The sequence below is a fragment of the Mobula birostris genome, chromosome 25 (genome assembly GCF_030028105.1).
Source record: "Mobula birostris isolate sMobBir1 chromosome 25, sMobBir1.hap1, whole genome shotgun sequence".
Classification (NCBI taxonomy): domain Eukaryota; kingdom Metazoa; phylum Chordata; class Chondrichthyes; order Myliobatiformes; family Myliobatidae; genus Mobula; species Mobula birostris.
This window is the reverse complement of record NC_092394.1, coordinates 8,239,604-8,258,406: the sequence shown is the minus strand read 5'-3', so window position 1 is coordinate 8,258,406 and position 18,803 is coordinate 8,239,604. Positions and strand designations below refer to the sequence as shown.

General features: G+C 42.3%; 1 protein-coding gene across 2 annotated transcripts in view; it reads left to right on the top strand.

The window, feature by feature from the left end:
* The window catches only part of gdpd1 (glycerophosphodiester phosphodiesterase domain containing 1), a 75,589-nt gene that overhangs the window by 9,506 nt on the left and 47,280 nt on the right, over window positions 1–18,803 (top strand). For both annotated transcript variants that reach the window (XM_072242827.1, XM_072242826.1), the window contains exon 2: window positions 18,012–18,054. In XM_072242827.1, coding sequence (XP_072098928.1) covers window positions 18,038–18,054 — 17 coding nt within the window. In that variant the 5' untranslated portion in view covers window positions 18,012–18,037. The remainder of the gene's footprint in view (window positions 1–18,011; window positions 18,055–18,803) is intronic.

The window sequence follows — 18,803 nt, the reverse complement described above, 5'->3', positions numbered from 1 at the left end:
TAAATAATCGATTCAGGTCCTTCATTTCCCTGATGGAGTCTCTGAGGTGTTTCTAAGTGAAAGTTGAGGGTAGAATAGAGACTGTGGTAAGGTGCATTGATGCGAGAACTTTATGGGCTATCTAACTGCAATAATGGGAACAAATCCTGGTCACCTTCAGCGTTTGGAAAATGTTTGGGCTGCAGTACTTTTCTGATGAGTATCCCAACCATACCATCTTTCCAAAATTGCAAAACCAGGCCCATCCAAAATTGGCAGACAGGAAAGCAAACTTTATGCTCTCCAGACTTTAATGGATGAACAGATTGCCAACCTCATTCATAGAAATATCCTAGTAATTTACTGAATAACTTGTTACATTGGATGTGAAATATTGCTGGACGCATTGAATCAAGATAAGGTCGCAAAGGTCTTTCCCTTGGGTAACTGATCTCTCCCCAGGTTTGAGAGGAAGGAGAGTTGATGGTGACATAGGGGTCAGTGTACAGGAAGTAAATTGTTTTCTAATTAAGTCTTTCCTGTTCATACAACACTATTCTAAGTAATGTGGTAAAAGGTTTTATGAAGCAATTCGTTTTGATGTTTATAATCAAGGTTTTTACAGCTCTAAATGGTTATTGGCTTGGATTGAAGTGCACCCTGCAGGTGTTAAAGAGACTACAGATGTTGGGGTCTGGGGCGAAAGCACAAGTTGCTGGAGGAACCCAGCAGGTCAAGCAGCATCTGTGGAGACAAAGGAGTAGTCAGTGTTTCAGGTTGAGACCCTACTGAAAGTGTAGAGAGGATGTAGCCAGAATAAAGGAAGGAAGGTGTGACACTGGTGCTGTCAGTTATGGGTTTGAGTTCTGAGTTTGGTGTTCACAGCAAAGGATGTTTACATTAGTGGTTTGTTGAGTTGATGGCCATGAATATCATGAAACTCACAAAACAGAGATTAGCTTTACATGTGCATTGAGACTAGTGAAATGTGTCATTTATGTCAATGACCAACAAGTGTCGCCATGCTTCCAGTGCCAACATCACATGCCTACAACTTATTAATCCATACGTCTCTGGAATGTGGGAGGAATCTGGAGCTCTCAGAGAAAATCCACATGCCATGGAGAGAATCGTCAAAGTTCTTATAGGCGGTGTCAGGAGTTGTACCCTTATCGCTCACACTGTGAAGTGTTGTGTTAACTGCTATGCTATTGTGCACCTTAGTTTCTCAATCTGCCATGCGGCACAAAGCAGGGCTGGACTCAAAAGTACCAGAACTGGTTCTATCTCTCTACAAATGCCCATATTACCCTTTTCACAGGAAACTGGTCAGTGCCCAAGGAGTTTGAAGTGAGACAGGGTTGAATAGGAGGTACTGGATCATGGAAGAGCAAAGCCGGTTATCGTTCCATCTGTCTGCTGCTGAAGCGTATACAATCTCATCCTAGTGAAATACTTCCATCTCTTGCAAATAAATTACTTCACCTTGAAACAAAACTACATCAACCCGTTCTCCCCTCTGCTGACATGAGCTGCAATTTGTGAGGAATATCAGGATGCTCCTAGAGCACTCTCCCTGCAATGAACAGGTTCCAGTATTGCTTCTCTACAGCTGATAGCAGCAATGTCTGATTGCATTTGTTAATCAGTTATTGAACCAAATGATACACAATCAGTAAAGTTCTGTAGTATCAATGCTTTGCAACTTAAGGTTGGCTTTTGGTTAAATAGTGCATAACATAGTCAGCAGATCTAACATGACGCAGTTATAAATAAGGAAAGGTTTTCTTTTCTGATTTGTGGTCTTGTGTGATTGAGTATATTTGGGTATATATATGCCCACCAGGCAAAGAAAAAGAGCAAAAAAAAAAAAAAAAAAAAAAGGTTGTTTTAGCTCATTCCTACCATATCATTGTCTATATATTTGGTCTTCTCCTACTCCTTTTTAACACAATTCTATTTCCCCAAACCTCTCAGACTGTAAGCTTCAAAACTATCTTAATCCTATCCTTCTTAACCATAAACTTGTAGTATACTTTAATCCTAATCCTTTTAGACCATAAATTGCAAGCTTCCGCTGCAATTTGGCTTGAGAAAAACTTTATCCTTATTTTTCAAAGTTTAGAGTAAAATTATTATTGAAGTACATGCAGTATTTGTCACCATATACAACCCTGAGATTTGTTTCCTGCGGCATACACAGTAAATCCAAGAAACACAATGAAGTCAATGAAAAGATGCACTGAAGAAATTGGATAAACAACTAATGTGCAAAAGGCAACAAAGTGCATCAAATAAAAAAGAAAGACAGTGCGTGGAGGTGGTACAAGGGAAAACAACAACAGGATAAAGTGATAATAGTTACAGAGAAAGTGCAGACGGGCAATAAGGTACAAAGTAGATTGTGAGATCAAGAGTCTATTTTTTAATCATACTAGGAGACAATATTTATAGGGGACCATTCAGTAGTCTCATAACAGCTGGTTAGAAGCCATCCTTGAACCTGGTGGTACAGACTTTCGGCTGATGGGAGGGGTAGTAGACAGAATGTTTGGAGTGAGTAGGGTTTTTAGGCCAGTTCTGAAGGAATTAAGACTCAGATACCTAGGCCACACCATTCAGAGTTGACAGATTTCCTCCTCTGAAGACCATCAGTTAAAGCAAATGGATTTTTACAATCGATCGGCAGTTTTGCTTCTACCAATTTCAAGATGTTTGAGGCACTGTTAAAGGTCCTTGAACTGCAGGTCTAGAATTGGGCACCATGATAGTGTAGCTGTTATTCTGATGCTATTACAGATGGGGTGTTCTGGAGTTCAGAGTTCAATTCCAACGCCCTTCTGTGAGGAGTCTCTGTACTTGCTCTCTGTGGAACACTTAGGTTCTCCCCGGGTGCACTGGTTTACTTGCACAGTCCCATGACGTACTGGGTAGGTTCATTGGTTATTGTAGATTGTCCTGTGATTAGGTTATAGTTGATCGGGTTGTTGGAGCAGTATGGCTCGAAGAGTTGGTGTGTTGCTAATTAAATAAATAATAGAATCGGGACAGCACATTAGCATAGCAGTTAGCATAATATAATTACAATGCTAGCATGTCAGTTTAATTCCACTGCTGTCTGTACATTCTCCTCATGACTACATGGGTTTCCTCCCACATTCCGAGATGTTTGGGACATTGATGTTTGGGTCACATGGCTGTAATTGGGTGTCACAGGCTTGGTATTTCCATGCTTTTTCTGCAATTAAATAAACATATAGACAATGCTCACTAAAGACAACATGTTTCTTCCTCTAAAGAACATTATTCAGCCAGATTGGTTTTTGCAACAAACTTCTACCCATGATAAATTTGTTGATGAATTCCAGATTAGATTAATTTAAATTCCATGGCATGGTGGGTTTTAAACTATGGCTTCTGAGTCGCTAATCAGTGGCTTAGTTGCTGCACTAACATTGTATTACATAGGTCATGTTTGCCTGTTCCTTGTGTAGTTACTTAACCAGTTGGAACTCGTGCACTGAATGCTTGGGCTAGGTTTTTAAATGCTAGTAGAGCCCCTATGTGCCCTTTGTACTCATGGTTCAAGTAAAATATTGCCAGCAAACTTGGAAATGTGACAGTTAGTCCCTTTACCCAAATTATTGATGCAAACAGTGGGAAAAACTCAAATCCAAGCACTGACTTCTGCAGACTGAGAATAATTGGTTTAGACCAGAAGACCATAGGATATAGGAGCAGAAGTAGGCCATTCAGCACATTGAGTCTGGTCCGCCATTCAATCATGGGCTGATCCAATTATTCCAGTCATCCCCACTCCCCTGACTTCTCCCCATACCCTTTGATGCCCTGGCTAATCAAGAACCTATCTATACACCCAATAACTTGGCCTCCACTGATACTCATGGCAACAAATTCCACGGATTTACCAGCCTCTGATGAAGGTAATTTCTCCGCATCTCTGTTCTAAGTGGGTGTCCTTCAATCCTGAAGTCATGCCCTCTGTCCTAGACTCCCCTACCATGGGAAAAAACTTTGCCATATCTAATTTGTTCAGGCCTTTTAACATTCGGAATGTTTCTATGAGATCCCCCTCATTTTCCTGAACTCCAGGGAATGCAGTGCAAGAGCTCCTTGGGTTCCTCATACAGTAACCTTTTCATTCCTGGAATCATTCTCATGAATCTTCTCTGAACCTTCTCCAATGTCAGTATATCCTTACTAAAATAAGGAGCCCAAAGCTGCACACAATACTCCATACTGCACAATACAATACTGCCTTATAGAGCCTCAACATCACATCCCTGCTCTTATATTCTGTACCTCTAGAAATGAATGCCAATATTGCATTCCCCTTCTTCACCAACTCAATCTGGAGTTCAACCTCTAGGGTATCCTGCACAAGGACTCCCATGTCCCTTTGCATTTCTTCTCTCCCCATCTAAATAATAGTCTACCCATTTATTTCTTCCACCAAAGTGCATGGCCATACACTTCCCAACATTGTATTTCATTTGCCACTTCTTTGCCCATTCCCCTAAACTATCTAAGTCTCTCTGCAGGCTCTCTGTTTCCTCAACACTACCCACTCCTCCACCTATCTTTGTATCATCGGTAAATTTAGCCACAAATCCTTTAGGCCCATAGTCCAAATCATTGACATGTATCGTAAAAAGCAGCGGTCCCAACACCGACCCCTGTTGAACTCCACTGGTAACTGGCAGCCAGCCAGAATAGGATCCCTTTATTCCCACTCTCTGTTTTTTGCCGATCAGCCAATGCTCCACCCATGCTAGTAACTTCCCTGTAATTCCACGGGCTCTTATCTTGCTAAGCAGCCTCATGTGCGACACCTTGTCAAAGGCCTTTTGAAAATCCAAGTACACCACATCTACTGTATCTCCTTTGTCTACCCTGCTTGTAATTACCTCAAAAAATTGCAGGAGGTTTGTCAGGCAGGATTTTCCTTTCAGCTAACCATGCTGGCTTTGGCCTATCTTGTCATAAATCTCCAGGTTCTCCGTAGTCAGGCTACCAGGTCAATAGTTTCCTTTCTGCTGCCTCCCACCCTTTTTAAATAGCGGAGTAACATTTGCAATTTTCCAGTCATCTGGTATAATGCCAGAATCTATCAATTCTTGAAAGATCATTGTTAATGCCCCCTCTGCAATCTCTCCAGCTACTCAGTCTCTGCTTCATGCCTGATAGCTAACTCTACTCTATCTCATTATGAACTCCCAGTTCCATGTGCCCTGATTTGTCGATTGACCTGGTGAGGCTGTATTTGAATACCATTGTATAGTTTTGGTCTTCCTGCTATGGGAAAGATGTGGTTAAACTGAAAAGCATGCAGAAAAAAATTATAAGGGATAGAGATGATGAGAAAGATAAAAGATTAACTGAAATGCATCATTTGTGTCAAATCAAATCAGCGGGGATTGTGTTGGGCAAGTGTCACTATCATAGCAGGCCCACAACTCTCTAACCTTAACCACATGTTTTTAGAATGTGGGAGGAAACCCTGGAAGGAACACAAACACTCACAGGGAGTACATACAGACTCCTTGCAGAGGGCAGCGGAATTAAACCCAGATCTTACAGCTCACAGTAATAGCATTATGCTAATCACTCTGCGACAATGTCATCCCAAGCTAAAGGGGGAGGATGGCCAGGCTAGCTCTTTACTCAGAATGTAGGAGAATGATGGGGAAGCCTTTAGAAATGTTTAAAATTATGAGAGGCATTGATGAGGTGGATGGTAACAAATCTTTCACTATGGATACCAGCAGTTTTCCTACTACTGAAGTGAAGCTGACAAGTTTCCTGTTTCCTGTCTCCTTTAATAGGACAGTCACGCTTGCCACCTTAAAATCCACATGAGCAAGTCTAGAACTTTTTAAGATGATAACCAGTTTATCCACTATCAGTAAAAGTTCACTGGTTGATTCAGGTGATTGCACCATTCTGCTGCTCTCTGATCAGCCCAAGTTCTCATTAGTCATTCCACCTGATAGGGATGGGTGCTGGTATTGTGACAGCGATGTGACTTTTGATAGCTGTAATTGCAGGTGCTAGTCACAAGAATTGGTCAGCAGTTCAATTTTAACCACAGTACTGAGGAAATGGTCAACTGACAGCAGCAGAATGTGGTCAGTGGTCATGGACATACATCGTGGGAACAACATCTGCACGTAAAACCATTCAACGAATTTCACAAGGAATCCATTATTTAAGTAAAAGCTGAAGATTCTGAACAAGGTTCAAAAGTTGTCATGTGGATAAGTTTTGAGATTCAAGATTGTTTAATGTCATTTAGGACGCTATGGTAGCATAATGGTTCGCACAATGCTATTACAGCCTGGGGCATCAAAGTTCAATTCTGCCATTCTCTGTAAGAAGTTTGTACCTCTTTCCCATGAGCACCTGTGTTTCCTCTCACAGTTCAAAGACCTACTGATTAGTAGGTTAATTGATCATTGTAAATTATCCTGTGATTAAGCTAGGGTTAAATAGATGGGTTGCTGAGCGGTGTGGCTCGTTGGGCTTGAAGGGCCTGTTCTATGCTGATCTGACTTGAAGGAAGAGTTTGGGAGAGTGGTTTTACATGTGAATAAGCTTAAAGCGAGAGATTCGTTTGTCCTGGTACATTAGTTTGGAGTCATTGAATGCACGGTAGGTTAATCTCTTGGAAGATGATGTGGCTCACCATTCTGTAGTTTGCTTCTCTTGTTTGAGCACAAACATGTAAAAGCAAGTCAATTGGCTAGCACTAACAAGAATCCACATTGTTGAGCAAGGTTGAGAGAATTGGCACCGCAGGAGGAGTGACTAAATCCTCAGGCACGTGGGAATGCCCCATTTTCAGTTTCCTGGTCTGAATGTCGTAGACCCATTGACTTAAAGTACTTGGTAGAAGGATTGAAGGGGAGTGGCAGGAGGCTAGAATGCACTGCCTGACAGGGTGGGAGAGTCAGAAAACCTTGTCACGTAGAAACAGTATTAGGATCTAAAATTGTTCCCAGATCTACAGGCCATGTGCTGGAAGCTGGGCAGTTATTTCTCAACCTGCACAGAAATGTTGGGCTGAGCCTGATAAGCTTTTCACAGTTCTAATCACTTCCAGCCTAACCAGTCCATGCCTGTCCATGCAGAGCAAGAAAGACAAGAGAGTATAAACGCGTTAGTAACGGTACACGCTGGACAACTTGCAGTGTGGGAGTGACAAACTGGGCCCGCCGAGACAAAAGTCTGTGCCAAAAGAGAGGGCCCTCTGCGTGTAGGAGGGTCAGTCATTTCATTGCCTGATCAATCAGCCTCAAGCGCACATGCTACGTTCTCGCAGTCAATCTGATACAGTCCCATGTCAACCAGCTGATCCCAATTTCCTGCATTCAGCCCATGTCCCTTTAAGGCTAAGCCTTGTCTCTTCTTGTACTAATGCAAGTACTTCTTCAATTATGTTGTTGTACCTGCCTCAACCACTTCCTTTGGCAGCTCATTCCGTATACTTGTCTCCCTCTGTGTACTGAAAAGTTGCCTCAGATCCTTTTTAAATCTTTCCTTTCACCCTAAACCTATGTCCCTAGTTTTGAACTCTGCTTACTTGGGGAAAAGACATGTGTTTCACCTTATCTCTGCCTCTTATCAGTAGGGTAACACAGTAGTGTCATGATTAACTTAATGCTATTACAGTACCAGCAATCCTCATTCAATTACACCATTGTAAGGAGTTGGTATGTTCTTCCTGTGATCATGCGGGTTTACTCCCACATTCTAAAGAGTTAAATAGTCATATGGGTGTAATTGGATGGTGTGGGCTTATTGGGCTGGAAGGACCTGTTACTTTGCTATATTTCTAAATAAAAATGAACTTAGGCACTCCTAAATGGTCACCCCTCATTCTCCTGTAAAGCACTAGCCTGGCCAATCTATATAACTCAGGCTTCTGGTCCTCTCAGCATCCTCGTAAATCTTCTCATCGTTTCTATAATAGAATAACCAATACTCTGCACAGTATTCAAAGTGTAGCCTCACCAGTGACTTGTGCAAGTGCATCTGGAGACTGTCTTGTATCTGGATACTTCCTCGCCCATCTGCTATGTTACCTCTTCAGAAGCATTTCCATCTGAAGTACTCAGTGAATGCCAGTCTTCTTGGCAGAACCCGGCATCAGTATCTTCTGCATTTATGGCAGTCTGCTCTTTCTATCACATTGGAGTGCTACAAACTTGAAGCCCTAGCCTGCATTTTGTCCTCACCCTCCTTTCCAAGTTTTTAATTTCAGTAATGAACCCTGAGACAGATGGACAGTGCATCTTAATTTGTGTTGTTCTCGTACCCTTCCTTCATATCAGATCGATCTGACTCAGCAGTTAACTGAAGATTGACAAAGTGGGCTGGGATCATTGCAACTGTGGCTTCTGATCACAAGAGCCAGTTAGTACTTGTAGGTCTATCACAGGGTCATTCCTGTTATGTTTTGTAACTTTCAAAACACTAAATTAATTTAAAAGAAGACACAGGGAGTCTGGGAATACATGTGTAACTTCATCTTTACATTCTCAACAATTGCACGTTCTGGGGCTTCCTCCATAGTGGTGAGCTGACTCTGGAACTGTAAAAAGTGGTTCTGAGAGACCTGAACACTTTTCTTCTTTCCCCTCTCTGAATCTGCTCCTATTTCTTTCTTTTCTTTCTCATGTTACTTATTTCAGTAGCACCATTCTCTTTCTTGTTCACATTCTTTCTCTCCTTCTCTTCCCTCCTTTTTTCAAGTTTGTGCATCTTGATTTTGGGAAAGTTCATTTAGCTCACTGAAATATTCTCTTATTAATCCTTCCATTGTTTCCTTTACGATCTGATCTCTCCTCTTGATTTCCTCATCCACAACATCATCTGACGAATCCTCTGTTTTTGAATCTGCATTGACTCCTTTTGTTTCGACCTTCCCCTCATCCAGCTGGGATTTTGTCTTTGCATCTATTTTTGCAAGCAGTTGTTTGTCTCCCACTTGAAGTTCATGCAATAACCTGAGGATTGCACAAAGAGTGGATACTGTTTTTGTTTATACTCTCAAAAGCTGAGTGCTTGCAAATGTTCTGAAACTTGTTAAACTCTCTTCCAATTTAAAACAAAGCCACATTTTGCAAGTAACTGCCCAATTAACATATCAGAAGCTTTATCAGATATGTTGCCTACAAAACCTGTTGTAGTTGGACCACTGATTTCAACACTTTCATGGTTCCTCTGAATAGCTTGGTCTTTCCTTGGTCCAATATGCTTTCCAACCAGAAAGACAGAGGTTGGCACTGACACCTGTTAGTCCTACTGGTTCATGGTGTACATCATGAAGACAATTGTGACATCATTCAGTACTTTTCTGAATTTGCTTTCAGATGGCTTCATTGCAGGGAACGTGGCATGCAATTGGTGGATGGATCTCTAATCAAGTTGTAGCTTTTTTAACCAATTATATCCCCAATCCTTTTTTTTAACCATATACAAGCTCAATGTGCCTTTTTGACTGTTGTATTTCACAGTCACTCCCACGGGAGTTACCTTTTGTCCAGTATAAGTTCTTAGTTGACTTCGGGTTGGTATCTTTAAAATGCCTCTCAAATTCATTTTGTGGAATGACTTAAGCAGCTGAGCCAGTGTCCGATTCCATTTTAATTAATTTGCCATTCACACCTGGTGTAAGCCGTACTGCTTGTCTATTGCTAGTTTTCACATTGTAAATCTCAAGACTATACAGTACTGTATCACTCTCATTGTAATTACATTTTTCATCGACAGCACTCAGATTGGTGCTCTTTTTGAAACTGCAACTTGAACTTTTATCTTTCTTTTCTCTGCAGTCCATTTATTTTTCTCTGCCCGACATGCTCTTCGTTGCATTTTCTGCAAATTTCACCTTTAAAACCTGCATTTGTTTGGTGAATGTGAGCCTCTGCCACAATGGTAACACTATTTGTTTGACCAGGCTGTTCTCTGTTTAGATGCAGCAATTTTCTTCACGCTCACTTTTGTCCCTGACTGCAATTCAATTACGTCTCTGTGGTTTCTACTGAAACAGTGATTTCCACTGCTCTTTTAAATGTAAGCTGTGCTTCAGATTGGAGCTGTTTTGAATGCTTTCGTGTAAGATTCCATAAACTAAATGATCTTAGTGTATATTAAGCCTATTACCAAGTTGTCAATGCTCAGACAATATCTTTAATTTAGCCTCGTATGCTGAAATCTACTCCCTTTCTTTTTGATTTCTCTTATGAAACCTCAAGCATTCTGCAATCAACAATGGCTTTGTTTCTAAATGTCCCTGCATTACCTTCACAATATCTGCAAAGCTAATTTCAGATGATTTGGTTGGAGCAGTCAGACTTCGAAACAACTGTATGCTTTCAAACCCAATGCACTCTGCGTTGACAGTTTCTTTCCTTCTACTGATGCTGCTTGGCACTCTGATTTCCATCAGCATATTGGTTGGGGCAGCACTGAAGATTAGCAGTAAGCGCAATTGTTTTACAAAGCCAACTATAAATGGTAGGGGTTCAATTTGTGCTGCTGTCCTGTAAGGAGTTTGTGCTTTCTCCCCATGACCATGTGGGTTTCCTCCGGGTACTCTGGTTTTCTCCCATATTCCAAAGGTGTACAGTTAGGGTTGGTGAGTTGTGGGCATGCTATGTTGGTGCCAGAAGTCTGGCAATGATCGCAGGCTGTTCCCAGCACATTGCAAAGAAAACGGGTGACACCAATGGTGCTTTTCACTGTGTGCTTTGATGTACATGTTGACAAATAAAGCTAATCTTTATAAAGCTAATATTTAAACTTCTGCAACAAAAAATATCTGATGTCCAGCAGGAGGTGCTGATAAACATCAATCAACTGCAGAAAGAAGTATCTTTCTTAAACTGTACTTGATTACCATCACTTGTGTAAAATAAGCTTTTGTTTGTGTGGGGAAAGACGAGATTAGATTTTCAGATCTGATCATCTTTCCCCACACAACCTAAAGCTTGATTCTTGATGACCTGGAAAATGTGTAACTTTAAAAAAATTATATTACTAAATTTGGCTTTAAATATTGGGCTAAGATTTGGACCATTCTTTGTGCTCAGAGAGGCAACTGTGGTCGAGAAGAGCAATTGTATGAGAGGACTGAAACCGACAAGGAAACTCAACTAAATGGATAATGGGGGGGGGGGGGGGGAGGAGGTGGAGAGAGTAACAGGAAGAAAGCAAACATGAATGGAAATGTATGCAAGTCATGTTCCTGGCAGCAGCTGACCTTTTTTTGTTTTCCTTTCACTTTATCTTTCAATTTCTTTGTCAAAAGCCAATATGTATCAAATATTGAAAGGCCTAGATGGAGTAGATGTATAGAGTATGTTTCCTATAGCCGGGGAGTCTAGGAACACAACCCCAGAATTGAGATGAAGAATTTCTTGTGGAATTAATTCATTGCAACAGATGGCTGTTGAAGGCATAAGTAATTTGGTATATTTAAAGCAGATGGTGATAGGTTCTTTATTAGTCAGTGTCAAGGCTTACAGGGAGAAGGGAGAGGAATAATAAATCAATCATGATCAGCAGGCATGGTGGGCTGAATGGCCTCATTTTGCTTCTATGTCTTATGGTCTTATGTGAGAGTGGGAACGTGGCTGGGAATGCTGAGTCTGCATTGCCATTGTGAAATCCCTGATCCATCCTTAGAACACATTGCCTGGGGAAATTAAATGTTGCAGAGACAGTTACACGTTCTGCCATCTGGCTTCTCTGAGGATTGTCACTTTCTCGATGGTGGAGAGGTTTGTGAGTTCCTGGGATCCCAAGAGCATTGTTGTCTGGAGCTTAGCCTCTGTTGGGGTCAACCACGATGGTAAGATCAAGGGGAAGGATCCGGACAAAGTGATCCAACCAAGAACCCAATGGTGGAGCTGGCGGAAGATGCTGACACATCACAATAACAGTGAAGGCAGAGGAAGGCTGCAGCAGTGAAGGGTCCCCAATCGTCTTCTATGCCATGCCACTGGACCCTGACCCTGACCTGTCAAGGACCGTTTGGTGTCCATCTGTGCATCAGCCTCTCCACTTTTTATTAAAATATCACTCACAGGCATACTCCATTAAGGGAATAACCCCTTGGGAGAACATCATACTCAACTCAAGTGATCACACTACCTCTCTGTAGGTTGGACAGTGAAATCACAGGCAGTTAGGTTTTGTGTTGGAAGCTGACCACTACACAAAGATTAAGCCATGAGGAACCATGAGCCAAGTATCACCATTAGAATCACAAACTGGATCACGTTACAGGTTTCCCCCGCCATCCGAAGGTAGAGCGTTCCTATGAAACAGTTCGTAAGCGGAAATGTCGTAAAGCGAAGAAGCAATTACCATTTATTTATATGGGAAAATTTTGGGGGCGTTCGCAGACCCAAAAATAACCTACCAAATCATGCCAAATAACACATAAAACCTAAAATAACAGTAACATATAGTAAAAGCAGGAATGATATGATAAATACACAGCCTATATAAAGTAGAAATACTTTTCCACAATCATTACTGAACTGTTCTCCGTAGCGAAAATCTCACGCAAGCGCTGTTGGCAAGAACACTCTCCCCAGTAACCTTTAAGCTATGAAGCTGCTAAATCATACCAAATAACACATAAAAATACACAGCCTATATAAAGTAGAAATAATGTATGTACAGTGTAGGATCACTTACCGGAATCAGGACAGCACTGAGCACACTGATGATGGTATTAGACTGAGTCGTTGCAGGTTGGGTGGTGCAGTGGCCCCCACCCTCCAGGCCGCCGAGCGATACATTGCCGCGAGGCATACAGGAACACAGCAGTAGCCGAGAGGTACACAGCACATCTTTTAAGAAAAAAGCCAAAATAAACAAGCTAATTAATTAGGTGCCACCCGACACATAATTAATTAGCATGTTTATTTCGGCTTTTTTCTTGAAGATGTGCTGTGTGCCTCCTGGCTACTGCTGCATTCTCCACGAATCGGTACACTATTCTCTGTGACCTGGGGGTTGGGGTGGTGGGACACTGGGGTGTCATCTCGTCGTCTGTTTCCATTAGAGCAGGAAGCTTATCTTCTCCTATGACTGCCCGCCTCGATGTCGAAGGTCGGGGTTCGTCGTTTGCTGTGGCTGATGTGGAAGGCTTGCTTGACTGCTGAGCCTCGCGCATTTTTCTATCATACAGTTCTTTAATGAGGACTCAAACCATCCTGCAAATATCTCCTAAACTGATGTACCCTTTCAAAATTAAAGTCGTGCTTTATCATTACTCATTCGGTTTGATTGTTATCCTTTTTTCTTCCAATTGCATTAGCTCTTCATCTGTCAGTTCTTGGTGATGGGATGCCAAAACCTCTTCAACATCATGTTCGTCAGCTTCCACAAGCCAAACTGACTTTGTCCTTACTTCGTTCACCACGATCGAAAGGCTTAATTATGTCTAGTTTTACCGTAAGTGTTACGCCCTTACGAGCTCTTTCAGGCTTTTCCGATACCATAGAACTCATCTTCCAAACGGCTGCTCACAGGCATGTGTTAAAGCAAAGCAGTTCCAAATCTGGGGGAAAGTGGCTGCTCGGGGCATGCACTGATTTTTTTTCATAACAGTGAAAACACCTTCTGAAAGCGAAAATAGGGTACTAATGTAGATGTTTCGTAACAGTGAGGTTTCGTAAAGCGAATGTTCGAAAAGTGGGGGACACCTGTACTTAGGAATGATTTTTCGTTGATTACACAGATGTTTTCTTAAATTGTACCCAGGGAGCACAATTTCCATCCACTCGGGTCAGTTCTGCGTTAGCCTTCGGATCTGTTCTTGGAGCAGATGAATGCATTCTCACTGACACGGTCGTGCCAGACTTGGGTCAGAAACATTGTTGCCTGGGCCCAGGGGTATTAGTAACTGTTGCAGCTGTTGGATCCTGATACTTCTGCGATCCAAAAGTTCTTTGGAAGTCAAGAATAAGGCATAAAATCTGTTGCTTACGAAAATTTTATTCAATGTTACAAGAACAAAGTATCGAAAGAACAAAGAAAAGAGCAGACTAAAAATTAGTTGTGGTCTTCTCATACCAGACTAGAAATTCCATTGATAAATTAACCAATAAAATAGCCAGATTCAAGTTGTCTGACAACTGCTACTGAACTTAAGAAATACAGGTGTCCCCCGCTTTTCGAACATTCGCTTTACAAAACCTTGCTGTTACGAAAGACCTACATTAGTTACCTGTTTTCGCTAACAGAAGGTGTTTTCACTGTTACGAAAAAAGGCAGTGCGCGAAAAAAGCAGTGTGCGATAAAAGGCAGCGCACGCCCTGAGCAGCCAAGCTCCTCCCCTGGAACTGCATTCTAGCCGGCATTGCTTAAACACATGCCTGTGAGCAGCCGTTAGCAAGATGAGTTCTAAGGTATTGGAAAAGCCTAAAAGAGCTTGTAAGGGTGTTACACTTAGCGTAAAACTAGACATAATTAAGCATTTCGATTGTGGTGAATGAAGTAAGGACAAAGTGAGTTTGGCTTGTGGAAGCTGACGAAGATGATGTTGAAGAGGTTTTGGCATCCCATGACCAAGAACTGATAAGTGAAGAGCTGATGCAATTGGAAGAGAAAAGGATACCGAATGCAGTAGCGAATGGACTGAAAGTGAAGTCGTCCAGGAACTGAATGTGAAGCAGCTGCGTGAGATTTTCGCTGCAATGATAAAGTACGACTTTAATTTTGAAAGGGTACATAGGTTTAGGGTATATTTGCAGGATGTTTTGAGCGCTTACAAAGAACCGTATGATAGAAAAATGCGTGAGGCTAAGCAGTCAAGCATACTTTCATTTTTCAAGCCTTCCACATCAGCCACAGCAGACGATGAACCTCGACCTTCCACATCAAGGCAGGCAGACATAGAAGAAGATGACCTGCCTGCCCTGATGGAAACAGACGACGATGAGATGACACCCCACTGTCTCACCACTCCAACCCCCAGGCTGCGGACCGATACATTGCCGCAGAGAAAGCAGCGGTAGCTGGGACGCACCCAACACATCTTTAAGAAAAAAGCTGAAATAAACAAGCTAATTAATTAGGTGCCGCCTGCCATGTAAATGTCAGCCCAGATCAGCGGCGACTGCCCATTGTGTCGCCTCTGATCTGGGCCGTCATTTACGTAGGGTGCGTCCCAGCTACTGCAGCACCACTGCATGCTTCGCAGATTGGTATCGGTCGGCGGTCTGAAGGGTGGGGTCCACTGCACCACCCAAACCTCTGATGTCTCAGCCTAACACACCATCATCAGTGTGCTCGGCGCTGTCTTCCCGATTCTGGTAAGTGATACTACACTGTACATACATTATTTCTACTTTATATAGGCTGTGTATTTTTACGTGTTATTTGGTATGATTTGGCAGCTTCATAGCTTGAAGGTTACTGGAGAGAGTGTTTCTACCGAGAACGCTTGCATGAGATTTTCGCTATGGAGAACAGTGCGGCAATGATTGTAGAAAAGTATTTCTACTTTATATAGGCTGTGTATTTATCATATCATTCCTGCTTTTACTATATGTTACTGTTAGGTTTTATGTGTTATTTGGCATGATTTGGTAGGTTATTTTTTGGGTCTGCAAATGCTCACAAATTTTTCCCGTAAAATAAATAGTAATTGCTTCTTCACTTTATGATATTCCGGCTTACGAACAGTTTCATAGGAACGCTGTACCTTCGGATGGTGGGGGAAACCTGTACCTAGAAAAATAAAGAAGCAGCTGTACAGTAATTACTGAAAAATTCACTGAATAATTACATGTATATATGCGATTATACAGTATAAAAATGCAAGGAAGCATAGGAAAGTTAAACCACAAGAAAAATAGCAATCCTATGCCCTAATCCCGCATAGTCCACAATCCAGGTACACTCTTGCAGCAGGAGTTGTGTGCAGGTGAAGGAGCTCATTGCTTTCTCAAGCCTGCCATCAAAGGCATTGATTCTTCACTGGTGAACAAAATGGCATTAAGATTACTCAGTGGGTCACAATCAGAAGAGGCTGTGATGTGGACTCCCCAGTGATGGAGGGGGAGCTCCTGCCATACATCTCCAGTCAGCCATTCTGGAGCTCAAAGTTCCCGCTAACACCATATTGAGCAGCATTTGTGGAAGGAAAGGAATTACCATTGTTTCAGATGAAACCTGGCATCACCATTGACGGAGAATGCGTTTTATCATCACTGACAGATGTTGAGAAGTTTGTTGTTTTGTGTCAGTAGTCCAGTGAAATACATAAAATATACCATATATTACAATAAGGAAATGTATACTTTAAAAAAGGAGTGTAAAAATAGTGAGCAACACACATGAAAGTTGCTGGTGAACACAGCAGGCCAGGCAGCATCTGTAGGAAGAGGTGCAGTCGACGGTTCAGGCCGAGACCCTTCGTCAGGACTAACTGAAGGAAGGAAGGAATCCCTTACTCACTCTTCCTTCAGTTAGTCCTGACGAAGGGTCTCGGCCTGAAACGTCGACTGCACCTCTTCCTACAGATGCTGCCTGGCCTGCTGCGTTCACCAGCAACTTTGATGTGTGTTGCTTGAATTTCCAGCATCTGCAGAATTCCTGTTTGCGTAAAAGTAGTGAGGTCGTGTTCATGAGCTAGCTCATTGTCTGCTCAGAAATCAGATGGCAGATGGGAAAAAGCTTTTCCTGAATCAGTGAGTGTGTGTCTTCAGGCTCCTGTACCATGGCTCTGATGGTAGTAATGAGAAGAGGGCATATCCTGGATTGACAGTTCCTTTCCTCCTACAGATGCTGTTCAACCCACTGAATCTCTCCATTCACTTGTTTGTTGCTCCAGGTTCCAGCACCTGCAGCAAACACTGTGGCCACAAGCAGGTTAATTTGCAGGGTAAACCCACCTACCTCCTGCCTTGAGTGCTGTTTAAGGGGATCACTGCACCTAGATGCTCTTTGTTTGGCCACTGTTGCAGGAACTCCGCAGATGTTCAGTGCTTTGTCTTGTTTCAGTTCGTACCTCAGAGTACCTGCTGCATTCCTCGCACTTTGACATTAGCCAGCTGCTCTCAGTCATTGAAGCATGAGTAGACTTTTCAGGTCTCTGTATTTTCTTTGTACCATGAACGGAAACTGTTTCGCTCATTGAAGGACACTCAGGTTTAAACTCCACTCCAGAGGTCAGGATTGAACTCGGGCTGCTGGAGTTGCAAGGTGGTCAGTCTATCCTCTGCACCCACAGTGACAGCTGGAAGGCCCAGCATTGAATCTGTCCCCATGGCTGGCTGCTGCCCTCACCACTGGGCAATGACCAGCATTAATAACACATCCTCCAGTATTTTGTGTGTGTTGCTCTGGATTTCCAACATCTGCAGAATCTCTTGTATTTGAGTTCAATCAATAACCAGCTTGTGTCCCAGGTTTGAGGGTCAGAATTTAATAGCAATGTTTAGATTTATCTATTTATTTATCTATCACATGTACATTGAAGCATACTGTGAAAAATGTGTCATTTGCATTAACAACCAACACACCCTAAGGTTGTGCCGGAGCCAGCCGGCAAGTGCATGCCCACAATGTTCAGCAGAACAACTGAACACAACAATAACAACAAGAAAAGAAAAACAAAACAACAATAGCAAAATTACTGTATCAATTCCTGTCATAGTCACCTTATGTGCAGACTATTCCTGTGCCTGGTATCACCTTATGGACAAATAATTATTCTATATATGTAAACTATATTGTGTACTTTTCTGTATTTATTGTTTTTCTTTATTAATGTGTTTATTATAATTGTGTGTATGTTCTGCATCAGATCCAAAGTCTCCCTCTCGCCCCCCTCACACCACACCCCTGTCTCTCTCCCCCCTCCCCGACCTCCATTCCTTGTCCCCAGATTCTCATTAATGCTATCTTTAAACTGAACTACAAGACCAGTTCTGGTGAACAGTAATCCTGGGTGAAATATTGAGTCTGTGATTTCTCTCTAACAGGTGCCGGAGAGAACCTGGAAAACACAATGGCAGCCTTTAGACAGTAAGTAGATTCTGCTCCATAGCAGTCTTTCACTTCTCTCAATACAATGTGTAACAAGACACTGATTTGAATGCACTCTTACAATTGAATTGAGCTCCAAGTTAACATCAGAGAGTGAGGGGCAGGGTAATGTGCCTATACTGGTAATTGACTCAATGTCAGTAAGACGAAAGAGCTGATTGTGGACTTCAGGAAGGGTAAGACGAAGGAGCACATACCAATCTTCATAGAGGGATCAGAAGTGGAGAGAGTTAGCAGCTTCAATTTCCTCAGTGTCAAGATCTCAGGATCTAACCTGGGTCCCAACATATCGATGTAGTTATAGAGAAGGCAAGACAGCGGCTATACTTTATTAGGAGTTTGAAGAGATTTGGCATATCAACAAGTACACTCAAAACCTTCTATAGTTGTACTGTGGAGAGCATTCTGACAGGCTGCATCACTGTCTGGTATGGAGGGGCTACTGCACAGAACCAAAAGAAACTGCAAAAGGTTGTAAATCTAGTCAGCTCCATCTTGGGCACTAGCCTACAAAGTACCCAAGATATCTTTAGTGAGCGGTGTCTCAGAAAGACAGCGTCCATTATTAAAGACCTCCAGCACCCAGGGCATGCCCTTTTCTCACTGTTACCATCAGGTAGGAGGTACAGAAGCCTGAAGGCACACACTCAGCGATTCTTCCCCTCTGCCATCCGATTCCTAAATGGATATTGAAGCTTTGGACACTGCCTCACTTTTTCTTAATATAC